The sequence below is a fragment of the Stomoxys calcitrans genome, chromosome 1 (genome assembly GCF_963082655.1).
Source record: "Stomoxys calcitrans chromosome 1, idStoCalc2.1, whole genome shotgun sequence".
NCBI lineage: Eukaryota > Metazoa > Arthropoda > Insecta > Diptera > Muscidae > Stomoxys > Stomoxys calcitrans.
This window is the reverse complement of record NC_081552.1, coordinates 263,049,866-263,074,587: the sequence shown is the minus strand read 5'-3', so window position 1 is coordinate 263,074,587 and position 24,722 is coordinate 263,049,866. Positions and strand designations below refer to the sequence as shown.

General features: G+C 38.5%; 1 protein-coding gene across 1 annotated transcript in view; it reads left to right on the top strand.

Moving 5' to 3' along the window:
- The first annotated feature begins 470 nt into the window (after positions 1-470).
- LOC106089430 (uncharacterized) overlaps positions 471-24,722 on the top strand; it is a 54,768-nt gene continuing 30,516 nt past the window's right edge. The window contains exons 1-3 of the mRNA XM_059369360.1: positions 471-573; positions 798-941; positions 12,726-13,154. Of these exons, the coding sequence (XP_059225343.1) occupies positions 559-573; positions 798-941; positions 12,726-13,154 (588 nt within the window). The 5' untranslated portion in view covers positions 471-558. The remainder of the gene's footprint in view (positions 574-797; positions 942-12,725; positions 13,155-24,722) is intronic.

The following is a 24,722-nucleotide window of genomic DNA, read 5'->3' as shown; positions in this document are numbered from 1 at the left end:
CCTTATTATTTAATCTAATTCTGCCAACTTTGACAGAGTCGCGGTTGGGTTTTCTATTGTGGCTGGTAGACGACCACTTTTATGCTGAATGATGTCGTTATTGTCGTTGCTGAATGTGACTCGGTTTTTTGGCCGATTTAAAGTTTAATATTTAACCCTACCAGTGGCAAGTAGAGTAGCCACCAGCAATGCTTAGTACTTGGATCGTATGTAGCTGGCGAATAAATGTTTTGTGTGCGTGTGTGTGTTTTTTGTTGCTTTTCAAAGTTTGCGCGTTTTATCACGGGTGGAGTTGTGTTTCAGAGCCCCCTAAGTATGCATGTTTGAGTGTTGGTTCGCATAATGCATTGCCCATGTTTGTGGTGGTGCTGGTGGTGGTGGTGGTGATGGTGGTGGTAGTGTTGCGGCGTTTGTCGGTCTTTTGAGGTGAATTTGTATATAAAAGCGATTTCCTTCTTGGTTCTAGTTATCAGTTGTCTGCAATACATCGAGTCGTCAAGACCGTTTACATTACCAACTAAATAATTTACAAAATAAAACATTAATTTCAATTTTGAAATGGCTTTCTTCAAAGTGAGTGTGTGTGTGTGTGTGAGCTTTTTGAAACAGGATATTAAAAATTTAAATCAAAATATCAATTCACCAAATATATTGACTGATATAATAAGACAAATTTTAAAAACAATACAAACTCAAATAAAAAAGTGAATTTTATTCTTTGCATATGAAATAATAATTTGTTTGATAAAATATTTACATCTGTGTGTGTTTTGTTTCATTTTCGTTTTCTACCAAAGTCCTTGATTTGCTTGGCTGTTGTCGGTGTGGCTACCGCTGGTGTTTTGCATGGTGGTCATGCTGGTCCTGCTCTATACGCTGGTGCTCCAGCTGTATATGCTGGTCATGGTCATGGCCATCCCGATGAGGGTTTGGACTATCATGTAAGTATTTCCATTTAAAAACGCATCAAATCGAATAGGAGAGATGGATTGAGTTTATGTATGTCAATTGCCATGTCAGTTTTGAATTTGACAAAAATTGAGTTTGTCACTAATGTGGTTTGAAAAACCACAAAGAACTTTACACAAGTATAGGGTATTGGATACAACTTCTTAAACATACTCCGAAGGCTTTAAGAAGGCTATAAGAACTAAATCGGTAGCACATTTGAAATAATGAGATTTTGTATTCTGATACCTTGAGGGCTTAAATTCATTCATTTTATAGAGTTAAAATAACAAATTCTGGAGAAAGCACCATTGTTTTTGAAGTCCTTCTTTAAATTTAATTTAAAAAAATTTATTTTATGAAAACTATGGCTGGTTACCCTATCACTGTAGAGTATATCAAGCACAGATCGTTGCAATTAGTGAAGTGATGCACTTGTTAAAATGTAGAGTTCCTACGAGGATTCTCACCAACCCCGATAGTCGAGTTCGTTGCGAACTCGGATTACTGGTGCTGGAGTCGTGGGTTCGATCCCCACCAGAAGCCTGGTGTGTCGCAAATAAGAGCGTGCTAAGTTCGGCCGAGCCGAATCTTATATACCCTCCACCATGGATCGCATTTTTCGAGATATATGCTCTGTATATCTTTTTAGACAAACAAAGAAGAAGAACTCTTATGCTATTGGAGCTATATAAAGTTACAGTCCGATTCGGACTATAAATGAATGCTGAACATTGTAGAAGTCATTGTGTAATATTTCAGTTAATTCGGATAAGAATTGAGCCTTGTAGGGCCCCAGGGCTCAAGAAGCAAAATCGGGAGATAGGTTTATATGGAAGCTGTATCAAGCTATTGAACGATTCAGACCATATAAGACACGGATGTTGAAGGTTATGAGAGAAGCCGTTGTTCAAAATCTCTGCCAAATCGGATGAGAATTGCGCCCTCTAGAGGCTGAAGAAGTCAAGATCCCAGATCGGTTTAAATGGCAGCTATATCAGGTTTTGTACCGATTTGCGCCATACCTAGCACAGTTATTGAAAGTCGTAACAAAACACCTCAAGCAAAATTTCACTCAAATCGGATGACAATTGCGCCATCTAGAGGCTCAAGAAGTCAAGATCCAAGATGGGTTTATACGGCAGCTATATCACGTTATGAACCGATTCGAACCATACTTGGCACATGTTGTGACGACACACGTCACGCAAAATTTCAGCCTTATCGGATGAGAATTGCGCCCTCTAGAGGCTCAAGAAGTCAAGATCTAAGATGGGTTTATATGGCAGCTATATCACGTTATGAACCGATTCGAACCATACTTAGCACCTGTTGTGATGAAACACGTCACGCAAAATTTCAGCCTATTCGGATGAGAATTGCGCCCTTTAGTGGCTAAAGAAATCAAGATCCCAGATAGGTTTACATGGCAGATATATCAAAACATGGACCGATTAAGCCTATTTACAATCACACAAATAAAAAGTATTTGTGCAAAATTTCAAGCGGTTAGCTTTACTCCTTCGAAAGTTAGCGTGCTTTCGACAGACAGACGGACGGACGGACGTACATGCCTAGATCGACATAAAATGTCGCGACGATCAAGAATATACATACTTTATGGGGTCTCAGACGCATATTTCGAGGTGTTACAAACAGAATGACGAAATTAGTATACCCCCATCCTGTGGTGGAGGGTATAAAAATCCAAAAACAAAGCTGTCTTAGAAAAATTCTGGCTCGAGCTAGGAAGAAAGAATCCCAATGCGATTGTCACTGGCATTAACTGGCTAAATGAGTCTGATTGCTGACTGCCACTATAGCCTGACCTAACCTAACCCTATAGTAAATGCTATTTCGGGGTGTCGTCCTAATGTGCAATAGAATGCGTGCCTATGTTCAATCTAAATATACACTCGTTAAAATGTGGCTTTTATAAGATCCCTAAGCCTAAGACCCTTAATTGGAGGATCCGTCTGTATGGCAGCTACATCCAAATCTGGAATGATCTGGGTTAAATTGACGTCGGATGTCGAAGGGCCTAACACAACTCACTGTCCCATATTTCATCAAAATCGGTTCATAAATGCGCCTTTTATGGGCCCAAAACCTTAAATCGAGATATCGGTTAATATGGCAGCTATATCCAAATCTGACCCGATTTGGGCCAAGTTGAAGAAGAATGTCAAGGGGCCTAACTTAACTCACTGTCGCAAATTTTGGCCCCCATCGGACAATAAATGCGCCTTCTATGGGCCTAAAACCCTAAATCGAGAGATCGGTTTATATGGAAGCTATATCCATATCCATATATCGGAAATGGATCTTTCGATGTGTTGCAAATATAATGACAAAATGAATACACCCCCATCCTTCGTTGGTGGGTATAAAAAAAACTTTACTCACTCTATACTACAAGTTAAGATGAATACGAAGGATTGGAAGGTCATCCCCTTAAGGTGGATCTCTTCTGGAAATATGACCAGCTTTTATGAGGGATAAAAATTTTCAGCAGTGGTAACATTTTTAAATTAGCCCTATGATACACAGTGGAATAGACAGAAAACTTGTAATAATTATGGCATATGCGAATGTATAGAGACAACACTTTAAAATTTGAAATGCTTGAACCTTCATTCATCAAAATGAAAATGGAAACTGAAATGCGTTTGTAAATTGTAAGATACGAAGCCAATCATGGCCGAAATTTCAACAAATAACAATTAAATTCAAATATCCTCGAAACCAGTGGAGACATTGTTTACCTCTAGCAGAATATTGTGGGGATTTTTGAGGACTATTCAGTAAAAAAGAGTTTTGTAAATCGGACCACAAATGAAGATTTGGCTGCCCGAACAATTTTTCGAAATGCCAAGGTGACCAAATTTGGGGGCCCTGACAAAGGCACATTACTTCGATGACACCTTAGCTCTAATGATTTCATATTTCAAAGAGTTTGCTCTATCCGTTCTCAAATAGCATATCTTATCTATTTTTTTTTTCGATTGTATTCCACTATAAGAGGTTTGTGTCTTAAGTCTTTTGATTTAAAATTTTTTTCATACCCTACACCACCAATGTTGTACAGGGTATTATTGATTTGTGCATTTGTATGCAACGCTAAGAAGGAGAAGAGCTATACCCATTGATAAGTATACCGATCAGAATCACTTTCTGATTCGATTTAGCCATGTCCGTCTGTGAGTCCATGTATTTTTGTAATCAAAGTGCAGGTCGTATTTGTTGTCCGATTGTCACAAAATTTTGCACATGCCACTTGTTTGGCTCAAGGACGAACGCTGTTGATTTTGATAAAAATCGGTTCAAATTAAGATATAGCTCCCATATATATGTATCGCCCGATTTGCACTTAAATGGCCGTAGTAACTACAATTTTCAACCGATCTGCACAAAAGTTGGCACAGACTGTTTAGTTACTGATTGTAACATATTTGCAAAATTTCATCAAAATCGGTTTAGATTTATATATAGCTCCCATATATATGTATCGCCCGATTTGCACTTAAATGGCCGTAGTAGCTACAATTTTCAACCGATCTGCACAAAATTGGGCACAGATTGTTTTGTTACCGATTTTAACATATTTGAAAGATTTAGATATACCTCCCATATATATGTATCGCCCGATTTGCACCTTAGTGGCCGTAGTAGCTACAATTTTCAACCGATCTGCACAAAATTGTTGTCGGATTGTTTTATTACTGATTTTAACATATTTGCAAATTTTCATCAAAATCGGTTGAGTTTTAGATATAGCTCCCATCTATATATATCGCCCGATTTGCACTAATATGGCCATAGTAACAACAAATATCGACCGATCTGCACAAAATTTGGCTCGCATTGTTTTGTTACTGTTCTTAACATATCTGCTAGATTTCATAAAAATCGGTTCAAATTTGGATGTAGCACCCATACATATTTTTCGCCGGATTGACACTTCTATGGCAGTAGTAACAACAATTTTCAAACGATCTGTTTTAAAATCGGTTCAGATTTAGATAAAGCTCCCATATATACATATACTTATATATTGTCCGAAATTATAATTGTAGGGTAGGTGTAGGGTATTATAAAGTCAGCTCCGCCCGACTTTTGCCTTCCTTACTGTTTTTTTTTCGACTGTATTCCACAATGTGAGGTTTGTGTCTTAAGTCTTTTGATTTTTTTTTAAATTTTGTTTTGTTTAAAAGCCAAGAGCTCTGGTGGCTGTGCTGGTAATGAGATTAGCTCACCAGTGCCTTGTCGAAGGCTTCGATTCCTTTTAGACTTAAGTCTGTCATTTCGCTTCTGAAGTATTAAAATGGACAACAAATTTTGTGAGTTATTCAAAAATGGGCTGCCAGTTTTACCTAAACTAGCCTGACATAGTTCAAAATCAATTGATGAATCTGAACATAAGACTGTTCAAAATTTCGTTCACTTCAGAAATAATACTTTTTAAGTGTTTTTATTAATTTATGTTCTAAATAAAACTCATTGCAAAATAATCGTCTTCGTCACACCCACACATAAACACCTCAAACTCATTTCCATTGGTTGAAGCCTAAGACCTAAATCCCAATTCGCATCGTTATAAGATATGACACTAATAACACATTTCTTTGCCAAATCAGACAAAACAACACAAATTGTTTGGTAATATTGCGGTTGCAATTTGATTTACAGCCAAAATGAATTCATATGACTTCTGGCATCGATAATAAGGTAATCTATTGCATGCAGTCGTTCATTCATTCATAATTGAAATAATGTTAAAGCCCCAGACAGTCTTAAATTAGTAAACACTTCATGAGTGAAGTGAAGCGAAAAGAAGCACACGCAAAGTGCCAATGAGACACAGAAAATGGCAAAAAGACGTTGTAATACAAATGCTGAGCTGCATCTCAGATTTCCGTGGGTTTTTTTTTTAAATATTTTATTTGGTAGATCTGCTGAGCTTGTCATGTTAACTTATGGCGAAAATGTAAATTTATATGAAATGGATTTGTTACATGAAATGGATTTGTTACATGAAATTCTAGCAAGCAAACAGGTGGTATATTGAATGACGTGCCCACAGAAATTAATGAATGGATGTTTTTTTCACACATGTGGTTGCATCTAACGATTAGAGAACCTCTTAAAGGTTGTTCAATAAAAGTTCAAATATCTGAAAATTTGTATTTTATAAAGTTGATCTTCTTTTATTTGAACTTAGTTTAGTTTAATACTCTAAAGGTGCTTCTGCTTTTGAAGATAGTTGAAGACTTATCTAAATCATTATCAATAAATTGAAAATTTTGCCCATGTACATTCCACTAAGGAACAGGGGCAAACTTCTCACCTATCAATGAGTGCATTCCGATTCAAGTTTAAGCTCAATGATATAGGGGGTCTCCTTTTTATAGCCGAGTCCGAACGGCGAGCCGCAGTGCGACATCTCTTTGGAGAGAAGTTTTACATGGCATAGTACCTCACAGATGTCGCCAGCATTAGGAGGGGAAAGCCACCGCTGAAAATTCTTTCTGATGGTATCGCCAGGATTCGAACCCTGGCGTTCAGCGTCATAGGCGTACATGCTAACCTCTGCACTACGGTGGCCTCCTAACTAAGCATCTGAGTTCCTTGAATTATTTCTGAATTTCGTTAAAAATTTTACGTCTTTCATGTCTTCGCAAACCCTGTCATTTCCATTTAAGTGTTGCATGACATATCTCGCTGTATGGCTTTCGTAGCGTGTGTCCAAGCCCTCTATATATCCTTCTTCTTATTTGGGAGCAGATGTTGCCTTCATCGGCCATTTTAAGAAGTTACTCGTTAGAGACTTCTCTGGGCCACCAGATCTTTAGTATATTTCACAAGAATCAGTTGATGAAGGTCTGAAGTTTGAGTTTGTCTGAAGTTTGAGTTCAATGGCTGTACTTACGAGCCATGTTTCTGAGCCGAAGAGAATTTTTAGTTTTTGGGGAAAAGGAGTTGAAATTTCATATATTCTTCGATTTATGGAATGCTGTTCCGGCTTATTTATACGCGACTTTCCATCATCTTAAGTGCCGCTGTAACTTATCCACATTGTGGATTGTCGTAATGTTAAGCAAAAATGTTGCTGCTTGGTTTCCTTTAATTACCAAGCATTTTGTGTTGCCAGCGTTTATGCCTAAACCGTATTTGGATACGTTCGCAGGCAGATGGTGCATTTTCATTTTGCACTCCTTCCTTGTTTGTTGCGAGTAATGCAGGGTCATCTGCGAAGTCCAGGTCTCCAAGCTGTCTGTTGATACTCCAATGTATTCCTAAATTTCCAAGTACAATTTTCGACAATACATCATTGAATGTGGTAACAACAAAAATGTGGTAACGAAAAGCCTAACGTAAGTCGCTGTGTCAAATTTCAATGAAATCGAATTATAAATGCACTGGGCCAAGATTTTAATTCGAGATATTGGTCCACATGGCAGCTATATCCAAATCTGGACCGATTTTAGCCAAATTGCCGAAAAATGTCGAAGAGCCTAACACAACTCACTGTCCCAAATTTCGGACAATAAATGCGCCTTTTACGGGCCCAAAACCTTAAACCGAGAGATCGGTCTATATGGCAGCAATACTCAAATCTGGACCGATCTGGGTCAAATTGAAGAAGGACGTCGAGGAGCCTAACGCAACTCACTGTCTTACATTACAGCGACACTGGACAATAAATGCGCCATTTATGGCCACAAAACCTAAAACCGAGATAACGGTCTATATGGCAGCTATATCCAAATCTGGACCGATCTGTGCGATATTGCAGAAGTATGTCAAGGGGCTTAATTTAACTCACTGTCCCAAATTTCGGCGACAACCGACAAAAAATCCGCCTTTTATGGGCCCAAAACCTTAAACCGAGATATCGGTTTATAAGGCAGCTATATCCAAATCTGTACCGATTAGGGCCAAATCGAAGAAAGATGTTGGGACAACTCACTGTCCCAAATTTCAACAAAATCGGATATATGGCAGCTATAACCAAACCTGGGCGAAATTTACGAAGGATGACGAAGGGCCTAACACAACTCAATGTCCCAAATTTCAGCAAAATCGGATAATAAGTGTACCTTTTATGGGCTTAAGACCCTAAATCGGAGGATCCGTCTATATGGGACCGATCCTCCGATTCTGTCTGTTGAAAGCACGCTAACTTTCGAAGGAGTAAAGCTAGCCGCTTGAAATTTTGCTCGAATACTTCCTATTAGTATAAGTCGGTTGGGATTGTAAATGGGTCAAATGGGTCCATGTTTTGATATAGCTGCCATATAAACCGATCTCGTGTCTTGACTTCTCAAGCCTCTACAGGGCGCAATTCTCATCCGATTTAAATGAAATTTTGCACGTGGAGTTTTGATATCACTTCCAATAACTGTGCCAAGTATGGTTCAAATCGGTTTATGTTTTGATATAGCTGCCATATAAACCGATCGGGGGTCTTGACTTCTTGAGCCTATATAGGGCACAATTCTCATCCCATTTGAATGAAATTTTGCACGTGGTGTTTTGGTATCACTTCCAACAAGAGCGCTTAGTATGGTTCAAATCGGTCCATGTTTTGATATAGCTGCCATATAAACCGATCGGGGGTCTTGACTTCTTGAGCCTCTAGAGGGCGCAATTCTCATCCGATTTGAGTGAAATTTTGCACGTGGTGTTTTGGTATCACTTCCAACAACTGTGCAATGTACGATTCAAATCGGTTCATAATCTGGTATAGCTGTCATATAAACCGATCTGGGGTCTTGACTTCTTGAGCCTCTAGAGGGCGCAATTCTCATCCGATTTAGCTGAAATTATGCATGAGGAGTTTTGTTATGACTTCCAATAACTGTCCTAAGTATGGCGCATATCGGAACATAACCTAATATAGCTCCCATATAAACCGATCTGGGATCTTGACTTCTTAAACCTCTAGACGGCGCATTTCTCATCCGATTTGGCTGAAATTTTTTACAACGGCTTCTCTCAACATCCTCTTCAACACTCGTATCTAATATGGTCTGAATCGATCAATAGCTTGATACAGCTTCCTTATAAACCGATCTCCCGATGTTGCTTCTTGAGCCCCTACAAGGCGCAATTCTTATTTGAGTGAACTGAAATATTACACAATGACTTCTACAATGTTCAGCATTCATTTAAGGTCCCAATCGGACTATAACGTGATATAGCTCCAATAACATAACATTTCTTATTCTATATTCTTTGTTTGCCTAAAAAGAGATACCGCCCATAGATCTCGACAAATGATGGTCCATGGTGGAGGGTATATAAGGTTTGACCCGGCCGAACTTAGCACGGCCTCATATGTTTTCTGATGATCTCGGTAGGATTTGAACCCAGGTTAACCTCTGCGCTACGGTGGCGCTGAGAACTCTTAAGCTAAGGCATATTTTTGACTCGATTTTGTTAAAATTTGTATTACATTAGAATATAGCTGCCATATATACCAAAATGCCAATATGACTTTTTTATGACATAGAGGGCTTATTTGACAAAGGAGCTTAGAAACGTTTGACAGATATATGTTGCAGCTTTCTGAGAGTTGTTTTAAAAGCTGCAATGATTACATTGATATTAATTTGTCATTTGAAGAAATTCTTGTTAATATTCCTTAAGAATTTGAGAGTTCGTTGCTTAAGTCTTTCGATTTTCTTGAAGAAAACACTAATGTTTAAATTTTTAAAACTAGCTTACAATATAAAAATGTAACAAAAATCTGTCATTGTTTGAACAAAATCGTTTAGTTGTAATGGCTAACATTAAAAAATAGATAAAAAATGTTACCAAGGGAAATTGCCTTTGTCTTCTCCACTTGTTGCTGTTCGCATCTAAATGTTATCTTCCATTTCAATGCCAAATCAACTCATTAACAAAAACAAGTTCTTTCAACATATTTTGTAGATTCTGGTTAACTTTTATTTTCGTCATGTTGAAAAGAATGAGCAAGTAATTACTTTTTTGTTATGCTGCAATTTTTTTTTTTTGTATCTTTTGATTATATCTGGTATTACAACATTTTCTATTTTCATTACTAAAGTCTTCACTGCACGTAATTTGCCTATATATATGTTTTTTTTTTCATTGTCTAAGTTTTCATCTTCATCTGCAACGCCAACAGGCGTCTAGATGCAGTATTATAATATAATTTCATTCATACATGCCGTCGAACGTTGCATATCCATGTAAAGTGGCACATTGAGTCTTGTTTTGTGTTTGCTTTTGTCCATCAAATGTAGCACATCTGGCTGACAGCCATTGCAGTGGTCGTCGAGGGAAGCCAATGAGCATGTAGGGGCGTGCAAGAGGTTTAACTCTTAGACCTGCCTATCGGTGTTGGCCAGTGATTAGGCTTTGTAAGGAAAATAATTTTGTGTTTCAAAGCAACGATCTCTCAAAAGGCTTAGTGTTTTTTAGTGAAAAAGTGCTCAGGGGCCTTATAATAGTCAGATGTCATTGAAATGTAATAACAAACACATGTTTATACCTTACACCACAACTGTGGTACAGGGTGTGATAAGTTTGTGCATATTTGTTTGCAACGCTAATAAAGCGAAAAGCTAAACCCATTGATATGTAGACCGATTGACTCAGAATCACTTTCTGATTCGAATTAGCCATGTCCGTCTGTCCGTCTGTGAGTCCACGTATTCTTGTAATCAAAGTGCAGGTCGTATTTGTTCTCTAATCATCACGAAATTTTGCAAATATCACTTTTTTGGTCCAAGGACAAATGCTATTGATTTTGATGAAAATCGGTTCAGATTTATATATAGCTCCCATATATATGTATCGCCCGATTTGCACTTAAATGGCCGTAGTAAGGACAATTTTCAACCGATCTGCACAAAATTGGGTACGGATTGTTTTGCTACCAATCTTAACATATTTGCAAAATTTCATCAAAATCGGTTCAGATTTAGATATAGCTTCTATATATATGTATCACCCGATTTCCACTTAAATGGCCTTAGTAGCTAAAATGTTCAACCGATCTGCACAAAATTTGGCATGACATGTTTTTTTACCGATCTTAACATATCTGCAAATTTTCATCAAAATCGGTTCAGATATAGATATAGCTTCCATATATATGTATCACCCGATTTGCACTTAAATGGCCTTAGTAGCTAAAATTTTCATCTGATCTGCACAAAATGTGGCACGAATTGTTTTGTTACGGATCTTAACATATTTGCTAAATTTCATCAAAATCGGTTCAGATTTAGATACTGCTCCCATATATATGTATCGCCCGATTTGCACTTAAATGGCCATAGTAGCTACAATTTTCAACCGATCTGCACGAAATTTCGCACTGATAGTTTTGCTACTGATCTTAATATATCTGCAATTTAACATCAAGATCGGTTCAGATTTAGATATAGCTCCCATATATATGTATCGCCCGATTTGCACTTAAATGGCCATAGTAGCTACAATTTTCAACCGATCTGCACAAAATTTGGCATGAAATGTTTTGTTACTGATTTTAACATATTTGCAAATTTTCATAAAAATCGGTTCAGATTTAGATATAGCTCCCATATATATGTATCGCCCGATTTGCACTTAAATGGCCGTAGTAGCTACAATTTTCAACCAGTCTGCACAAAATTGGGCGTGAATTGTTTTGTTACTGATCTCAACATATCTGAAAATGTTCATAAAAATCGGTTCAGATTTAGATATAGCTGCCATATATATGTATCGCCCGATTTGCACTTAAATGGCCGTAATAGCTACAATTTTCAACCGATCTGCACAGAACTTGGCAAGGACTATTCTGTTACTGATTTTAAGATATTTGCAAAGTTTCATCAAAATCGGTTCAGATTTAGATATAGCTCCCATGTATATGTATCGCTTGATTTGCTCTTAAATGGCCATTGTAGCTAAAATTTTCAACCAATCTGCACAAAATTTGGCGTGGATTGCTTTATTACTGATTTTAACATATTTGCAAATTTTCATCAAAATAGGTTCATATTTAGATATAGCTCCCATATATATGTATCGCCCGATTTGCACTTAAATGGCCATAGTAGCTAAAATTTTCCACCAATCTGCACAAAATTTCGCATGGATTGTTTTGCTACCAATCTTAACATATTCGCAAAATTTCATCAAAATCGGTTCAGATTTCGATATAGCTCCCACATATATGTATCGCCCGATTTGCACTTAAATGGCCTTAGATGCTAAAATTTTCAACCGATCTGCACAAAATGTGGCACGAATTGTTTTGTTACGGATCTTAACATATTTGCAAATTTTCATCAAAATAGGTTCAGATTTAGATATAGCTCCCATATATATGTATCGCCCGATTTGCACTTAAATGGCCATAGTAGCTACAATTTTCAACCGATCTGCACAAAATTTGGCACAGATTGTTTTGTTATCAATCTTAACATATTTGCAAAATTTCATCAAAATCGGTTCAGATTTATATATAGCTCCCATGTATATGTATCGCCCGATTTGCTCTTAAATGGCGATAGTAACATCAATTTTCAAACGATCTGTTTAATAGTCGGTTCAGATTTAAATATTGCTCTCATATAAATATATATTTTTACGTGTAGGGTAGGTGTAGGGTATTATATAGTCGGCTCCGCTCGACTTTTGCCTTTCCTTACTGGTTTTATTATGTTAGCGATGTAGTTATTAAAACATTTTTTTACTTAGATTCTTTAAAACCCCTTTTTATTTAATCATTTGTTTTTCCGTTTTGTTTGCAGGCCTATCCCAAGTATCACTACAACTACGGTGTTGCTGATTCACATACCGGTGATGTAAAGTCTCAACACGAAGTCCGTGATGGTGATGTTGTCAAGGGCTCCTACTCCTTGGTGGAACCTGATGGTTCAGTGCGTACCGTTGAATATACCGCCGATGATCATAATGGCTTTAACGCTGTCGTCCACAAAACCGCTCCCACCGTTCATGCTGTTGCCGCCCATGCCGCTCCAGTGGTTCATGCTGCACCTGCCGCTCCTGCCTACCATGCTGCACCAGCTGTATATGCCCATGCTGCCCCAGCTGTGGCCCACCATGTAGCTGCTGCCCCCGCTCTGCCCTACGCCTCTGTGGCGCATCATGCCCCTGCCGCTCTTGCCTTGGGCCATGGTTATGCCGGCTATGCCGGTCATGGTGCCCATGGTCATTACTAAGACGAAGAAGCCATCTCCCCATATGTAAACGTTTACCTTGTAAATTATTTAGTTTAGTAAGTAACGACAACAAATCAACAAACCTCCTGCCCCCCCCCCCCCCATTATATTAACAAAATGCCAATACCCCTCGATGACGACCCCAGACTTGAAAAGGTTAAACGAAGCGGCAAAAAAAACGATAGATAAAGTAGACAAGCCAGAATGAAAAAAAAACATAAGCAAAGAATTATAGTGAAGAATGCAGACACTGAAGTATTCGTAGGTAAGAACAAAATCAGTGAAATGGCAAAGTTCCGGTAGCCTGTGCTACTTAAAGTGTAAAAGAGAAAGAGAAAGAGAGAGAAGAGCCAAGAAATACTCCTAATGTTAGACATGCTACGCTATTGTATATATGTACTTTCCAACAGATCTCTTCACAACCACGACCTTTGGGCAACTCTTTCGCAATGTCTGCATCTTAAAAAATGCAATTTCTTCCAACACCTTTCTTTAGTGGCCCCGATCTTGGACTCTAGTATTATTCTATCACATCGATCTTCATCACACTCTCATTTCATAAACCATCTGATCGATCGATCACTGCCCCCGAGCGATCATTCCATCAAGCCCACTTCATCTTCTGATTCGGATCTTCATAATTTTCTTTAGCATCCTTCTCATTTTCATGCCACTCTCAAATGTCTCCTTGTATGCGTTTTCTTGTCCTCGTATCTGTGTGTTTTTTGTTTTATGAAGTCAAGCTGTTTTATTTTACATTTCTCACATAATCCCTTTATGATGATTTTGAAATGCCTCTAGTGCTGGAAAATCCACGTAACGAAATACATTTGTAAACTATTTGAAGAACAAAAGAGCGAGTATTTAATTATGTACGTTTTGTATAATACACCACACTCACATACACTCTGCATAAATACGTATTGTTAATTTATAAGTCTAATGTTTTTTTTTTTTTTATATTTTTTATTATTAATCGAATGCGTTAACGCTATGAAATAAATAAAGGAAAAAAAGTAGTGAATTTGAAAAAAATCAAAACACATTGTATTACTCCATGCTGGCATTTGTGGCTTGTTCTATTGAAGGTCACTCGTATTTCCAACCGTCTGTAATGTTAACAGTTTTATGTGAAGACTGCAAATTGAAAACTAACATCGTTATTAATTACTTTAACATTTATAGAAGTTCATGTTTACAAACAAATATTTGCTCTGGGTAAACTGCAATTATTATTAGTGTGGCAATTTGTAATATGAGCCGCTAATAGAAAGGTATTATTTTTTAATTCATTTTATTTAAAGCAATTAATCATGCAAGACATGCTGCCTGCTTACATTGACATTCTATGAAGTAAAACGGCTTAAATATCGCCGAAATGATAATACCAATCAACTTTTTTCAAAGAGATAATTTAAAAAATTAAAATCAAGAAATCGGACTCTATGGCAGCTATATCCAAATCTGTACCGATCTGGGTCAAATTGAAAAAAGATGTCGAAAGACCTAACACAACTCACTGTCCCAATTTTCAGCGATATCGGATATTATATGAGGCTCTTATGGGCCTAAGACCCTAAATCGAAGGATCGGTCTATATGACAGCTATAACCAAATCTGAACCGATCAGGGCTAAAATGAAGAAAGATATCAAAAAGCATAGCACAACTCACTGTCCCAAATTTCAGCAAAATCGGAAAATAAATGTGGCTTTTATGGGCGTAAGACCCTAAATCGGGGGATCGGTCTATATGGCAGCTTAATCCAAATCTCGACCGATCTTGGTCAAATTGACGAAGGATGTCGAAGGGCCTAACACAACTCACTGTCCCAATTTTTAACAAAATCGGATAATATATGTGGCTTTTATGGGCCCAAAACATTAAATCGAGAAGTGGGTCTATATGGCAACTATATCCAAATCTGAACCGATCAGGGGCAAATTGAAGAAGGATATCGATGGGCCCAACATAACTCACTGTCCCAAATTGAAGCAATATCGGATAATAAATGTGGCTTTTATGGGCCTAAGACCCAAAATCGGAGGATCGGTCTATATGGCAGCTATATCCAAATCTGGACTTATATAGGCCAATTTGACAAAAGAAGTCGAAAGGCCTAACACAACTCACTTTTCCAAATTTTAGCAAAATAGGATAATAAATGTGGCTTTTATGGGCCTAAGACCCAAAATCGGAGGATCGGTCTATATGGCAGCTATATCCAAATCTGAACCGACCTGGGCTCAATTAACGAAGGAAGTCGAGGGGCCTAAGACAACTCACTGTCCCAAATTTCAACAAAATCGGATAATAAATGCGCCTTTTATGGCCCCAAAACCTAAAATCAAGAGATCGGTCTATATGGAAGCTATATCCAAATTTGGACCGATCTGAGCCAAATTGAACAAGAACGTCGAAGGGCCTAACTTAACTCACTAAAATTGGACAATATATGCGCCTTTTATGTGCCCAAAACCTTAAATTGAGAGATCGGTCTATATGGCAGCTTTAACCAAATCTGAACCGGTCTGGGCCAAATTGAATAAGAACGTCGAAGGGCCTAACTTAACCCACTGTCTCAAATTTCGGTGAAATAGGACAATAAATGTGGCTTCTATGGGTCACGACCCTAAATCGGCGGATCAGTCTATAAGGCAGCTATATCCAAATTTGGACCGATCTGAGCCAAATTGAATAAGAACGTCGAAGGGCCTAACACAGCTCACTGTTTCAAATTTCATCAAAATCGGATAATAAATGCGCCTTTTATGGCCCCAAATTTTAAAACCGAGATATCGGTCTATAAGGCACCTATATCCAAATCTGAACCGATCAGGGCCAAATTGAAGAAAAATATCGTAGGAGCTAACACAACTCACTGTCCCAAATTGCAGCAATATGGGATAATAAATGTGGCTTTTATGGGTTTAAGACCCTTAATCGGAGGATCGGTCTATATGGCAGCTATATCCAAATCTGGACCTATTTAGGCCAATTTGACAAAGGACGTCGAACGGCCTAACACAACTCACTTTTCCAATTTCAGCAAAATAGGATAATATATTATGGGCCTAAGACCCAAAATCGGAGGATCGGTCTATATCCAAATCTGGACCGATCTAAGCCAAATTGAAGAAAATTTTCGAAGGGCCCGACACAACTCACTGTCCCAAATTGCAGCAATATCGGATAATCAATGTGGCTTTTATGGGTTTAAGACCCTAAATCGGGGGATCGGTCTATATGGCAGCTATATCCAAATCTGGACTTATGTAGGCCAATTTGACAAAAGAAATCGAAAGGCCTAACACAACTCACTTTTCCAAATTTACCAAAATAGGATAATAAATGTGGCTTTTATGGGCCTAAGACCTAAAATCGGAGGATCTCTCAACATATAGCTGCCATGCCATCCAAATATGAACCGATCAGGGCCAAATTGAAGAAAAATATCGAAGGGCCTAAGACAACTTACTGTCCCAAATTTCGGCGACATCTTACAATAAATACGCCATTAATGGGCCTAAAACCTTAAATTGGGAGATCGATCTATATGGCAGCTATAACCAGATCTGGACCGATCTGGGCCAAATTGAAGAGGGACGTCGAAGAGCTCAACTTAACTCACTGTCTCAAATTTCAGCGACATCGGACAATAAATTCGCCTTTTATAGGCCCAAAACCTTAAATCGAGAGATCGGTCTATATTTCAATTTGGTCCAGATCTGGAACGATCTGGGCCAAATTGAAGAGGGACGTCGAAGGGCCCAACATAACTCCCTGTCCCAAATTTCGGCGACATCGGACAATAAATGCGCCTTTATGGCCCCAAAACTTAAAATCGAGAGATCGGTCTATATGGCAGCTATATCCAAATTTGGACCTATCTGAGCCAAATTGAATAAGAACGTCGAAGGGCCTAACCTAACCCACTGTCTCAAATTTCGGTAAAATCGGATAATAAATGCGCCTTTTATAGGCCCAAGACTTTAAATCGAGAGATCAGTCTATATGGCAGCTATATCCAAATCTGGACCGATCTGAGCCAAATTGACGAAGGATGTCGGAGGGCCTTACTCAACTCGCTGTCCCGAATTTCAGCAAAATCGGATAATAAATATGGCTTTTATGGGCCTAAGACCCTAAATCGACCGATCGGTCAGACTGACGGACATGTCTAGATATTTTTGCGCTGATCAAGAATATATATACTTTATAGGGTCGGAAATGGATACTTCGATGTGTTGCAAACAGGATGACAAATGAATATACCCTATCCTTCGGTGGCGTATATAAAAAACAACAATTTTTAAATGCAGTTTGTTTCCTAACAGTTTTTGCAGTCTATTGTGAATGGATTTTCGTTTTCTTCTCAAAGTAGCCCTAAGAATATGCAATGAATTTAGCCATCAATTTTTTCTGCGTTATAAAGCCCACCATGAACTCCATTAGGCGTTATTCTATTTTCGAATTTTTATTATTTCTGCTCTTTGTGTCTCAAAGCGCACCACCCAACAAATATCAAATAAAAAATGGTCTATATTATGCAAGTGTGGATTAATTATCGCCGGATGTATGACTCATTGGATTTAATAATAGCTGCAATTAATTGGAATAAGATGTGGAAAAGTCATATTAAATATTCTTGTCTTGACAACATGTAAAGAACAACAGCATGAATTATCTAAATAACTTACGAATGGGAACACGTACACTCGATTTGCTTTGTTTTCGCTAAATTAGTGTGATTCAGCGTGAAGATAACATAGTGTCCGTTATCTACATCAAAAGTGTTTGCAAGCATTTATTGCGTAAAATTTTCCTTTCGGTCTAATTTTTGTTAAAACTCTTGAAGTCATGGATGTCAATAAACTGATATAAAATTAGCATAAAATTAGGAAGCAATCATGTTTCATTACACCTCTACAAATAAGGACTCCTATTAGTAGTCATAAGTCATGGTCTAAGTACTCAGGAGGCCGCCAAAACTCCAAAGCTCACCCAAAAAGCGGGAGTTCATGTTGATATGGGACTCAATTGAGTCCCATATTGAGAGTAGATTGAAGAGTAGATTACGAATCTGATATTCTAAATGGGCACTTACCATTAGGGGCGCCGCACCCCAACCTATTGATCGATCATGACAATATGGGACTCATTAAATGTTTTTAGAAGTGGAGTACGAATCAGTTAGTAAATGTTGCCTTCAGGCATTTCGGTGGCGCACCACCCTGAAAACTCTCCTTAACAGGCCTACTGATTGATCTTAACGTTATGATTATCAAATGAAATGTATATGGGAGAATAGAACGAGTATAACATTAACAGCCCAGACCACTATTTTATTTCTGTCCTTCCTTCGTAGTTTACTCGAAAAAATCAAACACTAAATGCATTTGAATCAAGCGGATGAACATTTAAACTTTTAGCTTTGTTCTTTCTAATTTGTGACCAGTAACTTTAATTTTGTCATGCATGGAAAAAAATCACAAAAATACTCTCTGGTATGTTACTTGTCGAGGAAAAAAGAATATGTACTTGTTTTTCATTTTGGTGGGTTTTATGCGGCAGATTAGGAAGGTTTTGGGTTAGTTAGGAAATCAAAGGGAGGCCCCTTATCACCAGGCAAATTGCAAATTTTGCCCCTGTCGAATAGCCTAACACAACTCGATGTCTCCAATTTCGGCGAAGTCGGACAATAAATACGCTTTTTATGGCCTAAAAACCTTAAATCGAGAGATCGGTCTATATGGCAGCTAATTGAAGAAAGATATCGAAGGCCCTAACACAACTCACCGTCCCAAGTTTCGGCGAAATCGGATAATAAATGCGGCTTTTAAGGCCCTAAAACCTTAAATCGAGAGATCGGTGTATATGGCAGCTATTTCCAAATGTGGACCGATCTGTGCGATATTGCAGACGTATGCCAAGGGGCTTAACTTAACTCACTGTCCCAAATTTCGGCGACTTAGGGTAATAATTGCGCCCTTTATGGGCCTAAGATCCTAAATCGGCGGATCGGTCTATATAGCAGCTATATCCAAATCTGGACCGATCTGGGCCAAATTGAAGACAGATGTCGCAGGGCCTAGACAACCCACTATCCCAAATTTTAGCACAATCGGATAATAAATGTGGATTTTATGGGCCTTAGACCCTAAATCGGAGGATCGGTCTATATGGCAGCTATATCCAAATCTGGACCGATCAGAGCCAAATTGACGAAGGCTGTCGAAAGGCCTAACACAACTCGCTGTCCAAAATTTCATTGAAATCGGATAATAAATGTGGCTTTTATGGACTTAAAACCCTAAATCGGAGGATCAGTCTAGATGGCAGCTATATCCAAATCTGGACCGATCTAGGCCAAAATCGGATAATAATTGTGGCTTTTTTGGGCCTAAGAAACCAAATCGGAGGATCGGTCTATATGGCCATCTGTCTGTCTGTCTGTTGAAATCACGCTTAAAAATAGAGATATTGAGCACATGATTCTTTTTTTTCCATTAGGAGGTTAAGTTCGAAGGTGGGCTATATCGGACTATATCTTGATATAGCCCCCATATAGACCGATCCGCCGATTTTGGTGAAATTTGAGACAGTGAGTTGTGTTAGGCCCTTCGATATCATTCTTCAATTTGGCCCATATCGGTCTAGGTTTGGATATAGCTGCCATATAGACCGATTTCAAGATTTAAGGTCTTGAGCCCATAAAAGGCGCATTTATTGTCCGATTCTGCCGAAACTTGGGACAGTGCTTTGTGTTAGCCTTTGTGGCATCCGTGTCGTATATGGTTCAGATCGGTTTATTTTTAGATATAGCTACTGTACTTATTAGTATTTGGTCCAAATCGGAATATATTTCGATATGTTGTAAGAAAGAAACGACATTTAAATGTAATTCCATCGCTGGCTAACTTTCCCACTCATTATGTCATGCAGAACAGATATTTGCAGCAATTTCCTTTTGTAAAACGGAAACAAATGTCACGACATAAATATAAGCAATTTGGGGGGAGTGATGTCCAAATCCCTTATTTTTCATATTAAGTATCATACAATTATAAAGAATATTCATTTAAATACAATTGTAATACTTCCTCATTGCTCGGAATTTGTGGTAAAAGATTCTTACAAATTATGCAAATTTTCCGGAGAACAAAGACATTTCTGCCCACACTTAAAACATTTCCACCATAAGAACTCTTCCTCATTGCGTCATGTCATATAAAGAGTAGGAAGTAACATATCTGCGATATTTTTTCGCCTTTCATAAATACACATCAATTCGAATAAAAGCGTTTTTCCAAAAAAAAAAAAAAAGAAGAGAATAACCGCACTCAGTCATTAATGAAATTCTTCCTACTCTCCAGATGAATTTCCATAGCCTCGTGCCATTGTCTTATGATCGTATGATTTTGCAAATTCTTTAATTAATTTATGCGAGTCAAGTGGGCCACCCAACGAAGCGTTAAAAACATTTAAATCAAAATGCTTAACCCCAGTTAACAAGCCGAAGCAGGTGGGCCATGGGAAAAAACGCCCACGCAACCGACTGTGGGGGGCATATGGCTTATGGCAATTATTTGTAAATCCAAGTACTGTCTGAAATAAGACCGCATCAGAGCTGTGTTATTAAGAAAAATTACTTTTGAACGAAAATGAAAATGAAACTGAAACCGAAACATGGACAAGGTTACATTACATTAGAATCTCTACTAGCACAACAACAAACAAAAACTGCCAAAACATGCCAAATGAATTCAACTATCTGCGGTTTTAACAAAATGCTCCATTAACCTTTTACAGTGTCTAAAGAGTCTACGAAAAAGATGACATGTTTAGTGTTTCTTAAATGGCATACTGCGGATGGCTGAAAGACTCCATCTTCTTCGGGGTGCTTCTGTGGAAGACTGCAACTTCAATAATCGATAAATGACACACGATCAGTGTTGGTGTCCAAGCTTTCCAGATTGTTTTTTGCCATCTGTGGAATATTTAGCAGTTAATCAGAATTGCGGTGACATTCAAGTTTATAGTTGCAAAAAATAAATAAATTGTTACAATTGCGTATTCATGTATGCATGTTTTTTTAACGACTACTTGAGTTTCTACACAGAAGTGCACTTGAAGAAAAATATTGCACAGCTTTCATATCACCCACTATTGACTGGGTGATGCACAAGTACTTTCTATTGATATATCCCAGAGGGAATTATAAATGGGTCGCATAGAAATTCGTGCCGAAATTGAATCAGATCGGATCAAACAGCGATACAAATGCAAATTTGTCCACTAAGGAACAGAGGCGAACTTCTCACATAACAATGAGTGCTGTCCGATTCAAGTTTAAGCTCAATGATAAGGGTCCTCTTATAGCCGAGTATGAACGGCGTGCCGTTCTCCTCTTTGGGGAGAAGTTTTAACATGGCTGCCCTACCAAATGGTACAGTACCTCACAAATGTCCCCAGTATTAGGAATGGAAATTTGTATACCCTCCACCATAGAATGGGGGTATACTAATTTCTTCATTCTGTTTGTAACACCTCGAAATATGCGTCCAAGACCCCATCTTATACATAACAAGTAAAAAGGCGTTAAGTTCAGCCGGGCCGAACTTTGAAAACCCACCACTTCGCGTATATAAGTAAATCACCTTTCATCAAAATCCGGTGAAAATTGCCCATAGCATTTATATCGAAATATGATCTGATTTGGACCAAATACTAATAAGTACAAATCATTGTTCAATTGTGTATAAAAAAATATTGGTCTTTTTAGTAGCTATATCTGGATGTCGAAAAGCCCAACACAAGTCAAAGTGCTAAATTTCAGTTAAATCGGATTATAAATGCGACTTTTTTGGGGCCAAGACTTTAAATCGAGATATCGGTCTATATGGCAGCTTTATGCTTCCAGACATTTGTGGAGGGGCTTAACTTAACTCTCTGTCCCAAATTTCGCAACATCGGACAATAAATGCGCCTTTTATGGATCCAAAACATTAAATTGGCTGAACGGTCTATATGGCAGCTATATCTAAACCTGGACCAATCTCAGCCAAATTAAAGAAGGATATCGAAAGGCCTAACAAAACTCACTGTCCCAAATTGCGGCGATATCGGTCAAAAAATGCGTTTTTTATGGCTCCAAAACCTAAAACCGAGAGATCGGTCTCTATGGCAGATATATCCAAATCTGGACCGATCTGTGCCATAAACCAAAAGTATATCAAGGGGCTTAACTAAACCCAATGTCGAAAATTTCGGCGACATCGGACAATAAAAGCGCCTTTTATGGCCCCAAAACTTAAAACCGAGAGATCGGTCTATATGGCAGCTATATCCAAATCAGATCTGATCAGGGCCAAATTAAAGAAAAATGTCGAAGGGCCTAACACAACTCACTGTCCAAAAAATTCAGCAAAATCGGATAATAAATGTGGCTTTTATTGGCCTAAGGCCCTAAATCGGCGGATCGGTCTATATGGGGGCTATATCCAAATCTGGACCGATGTGAGCCAAATTGACGAAGGATGTCAAAGGGCATAACACAATTCACTGTCCTAAATTTCAGCAAAATCGGATAATATATGTGGCTTTTATGGGCCTAAGACCCTAAATCGGAGGATCGGTCTATATGGCAGCTATAAGCAAATCTGGGGCGATCTGGGCCAAATTGAAGAAGGGCGTTGAAAGGCTGAACACAACTCACTGTCCCAAATTTCAGCAAAATCAGATAATAAATGTGGCTTTTATAGGCCTATGACCCTAAATTGGAGGATAGGTCTATATGACAGATATATCCAAAACTGAACCGATCTGGGCCAAACTAACGAAAGATGTCAAAGGGCCTAACACAACTCACTGTCTCAAATTTCAGCAAATTCGGATAATAAATGTGGCTTTCATGGGCCTAGGACCCTAAATCGGAGGATCGGTCTATATGGCAGCTATATCCAAATGTGGACCGATATGAGCCAAATTAACGAAGGATGTCGAAGGGCCTAACAGAACTCACCGTATTAAATTTCAGCAAAATCGGATAATAAATGTGCCTTTTATGGGCCTAAAACCTTAAATCGGATTATGGGTCTACATGGCAGTTAAATGCAAATCTGGACCGATCTGGGCCAAATTGACGAAGGAAGTCGAAGGGACTAACATAACTCACTGTCCCAAATTTCAGCTAAATTGGATAATAAATGTGGCTTTTATTGGCCTATGACCCTAAATCGGCGGATCGGTTTATATGACCACTATATTCAAATCTGGTCTGATCTGAGCCAAATGGACGGAGGACATCGGAAGGCCTAAGAGAACTCACTGTATTAAATTTCAGCAAAATCGGATAATAAATGTGGTTTTTATGGGCCTAAGACCCTAAATCCGATGATCGGTCTATATGGGGCCTATATCCAAATCTGAACAGATCTGAGCCAAATTGGCCAAGGATGTCGAAGGGCCTAAAAGAACACACTGTCTCAAATTTCAGCAAAATTGGACAATAAATGTGGCTTTTATGGGCCTACGACCCTAAATCGGAGGATCGGTCTATATGGCAGCTATATCCAAATCTGGACGGGTCCGGGCCAAATTAACGAAGGTTGTCGAAGGGCCTAATACAACTCACTGTCCCAAATTTCAGCAAAATCGGATAATAAATGTGACTTTTATGGGCCTAAGACCCTAAATCGGAGGATCGGTCTATATGGCAGCTATATCCAAATCTGGACGGGTCCGGGCCAAATTAACGAAAGATGTCGAAGGGCCTAACATAACTCTTTGTCCCAAATTGCAGCTAAATTGGATAAAAAATGTGGCTTTTATTGGCCTTAGACCCTAAATCGGCTGATCGGTCTATATGGCGGCTATATCAAGATATAGTCCGATATAGCCCATCTCCGAACTTAACCTGCTTATGGTAAAAAAAAGAATCTGTGCAAAGTTCTTCAGCTCAATATCTCTATTTTTATACCCACCACCGTAGGATGGGGGTATATTCATTTTGTCATTCCGTTTGCAACACATCGAAATGTCCATTAAGTTGGAAGATGGGCTATATCGGACTATATCTTCATATAGCCCCCATATAGACCGATCGGTCGATTTAGGGTTTTAGGCCCATAGAAGCCACATTTATTATCCGATTTTGCTGAAATTTGAGACAGTGAGTTGTGTTAGGCCCTTCGACATTTCTCGTTAATTTGGCCCAGATCGGTTCAGATTTGGATATAGTTGCTATATAGACCGATATCTCGGTTTTAGGTTTTGGGGCCAAAAAGGCGCATTTATTGTCCGATGTCGCTGAAATTTAGGACAGTGAGTTCTTTTAGGCCCTTCGACATCTTTCTTCAATTTGGCTCAGATCGGTCCAGATTTGGATATAGCTGCCATATAGACCGATCCTCCGATTTATGGTCTTAGGCCCATAAAAGCCACATTTATTATCCTATTTCGATGAAATTTGGGACAGTGAGTTGTGTTGGGACCTTCGACATTCTTCGTTAATATTGCCCAGATCGGTATAGATTTGGATATAGCTGCCATATAGACCGATCCG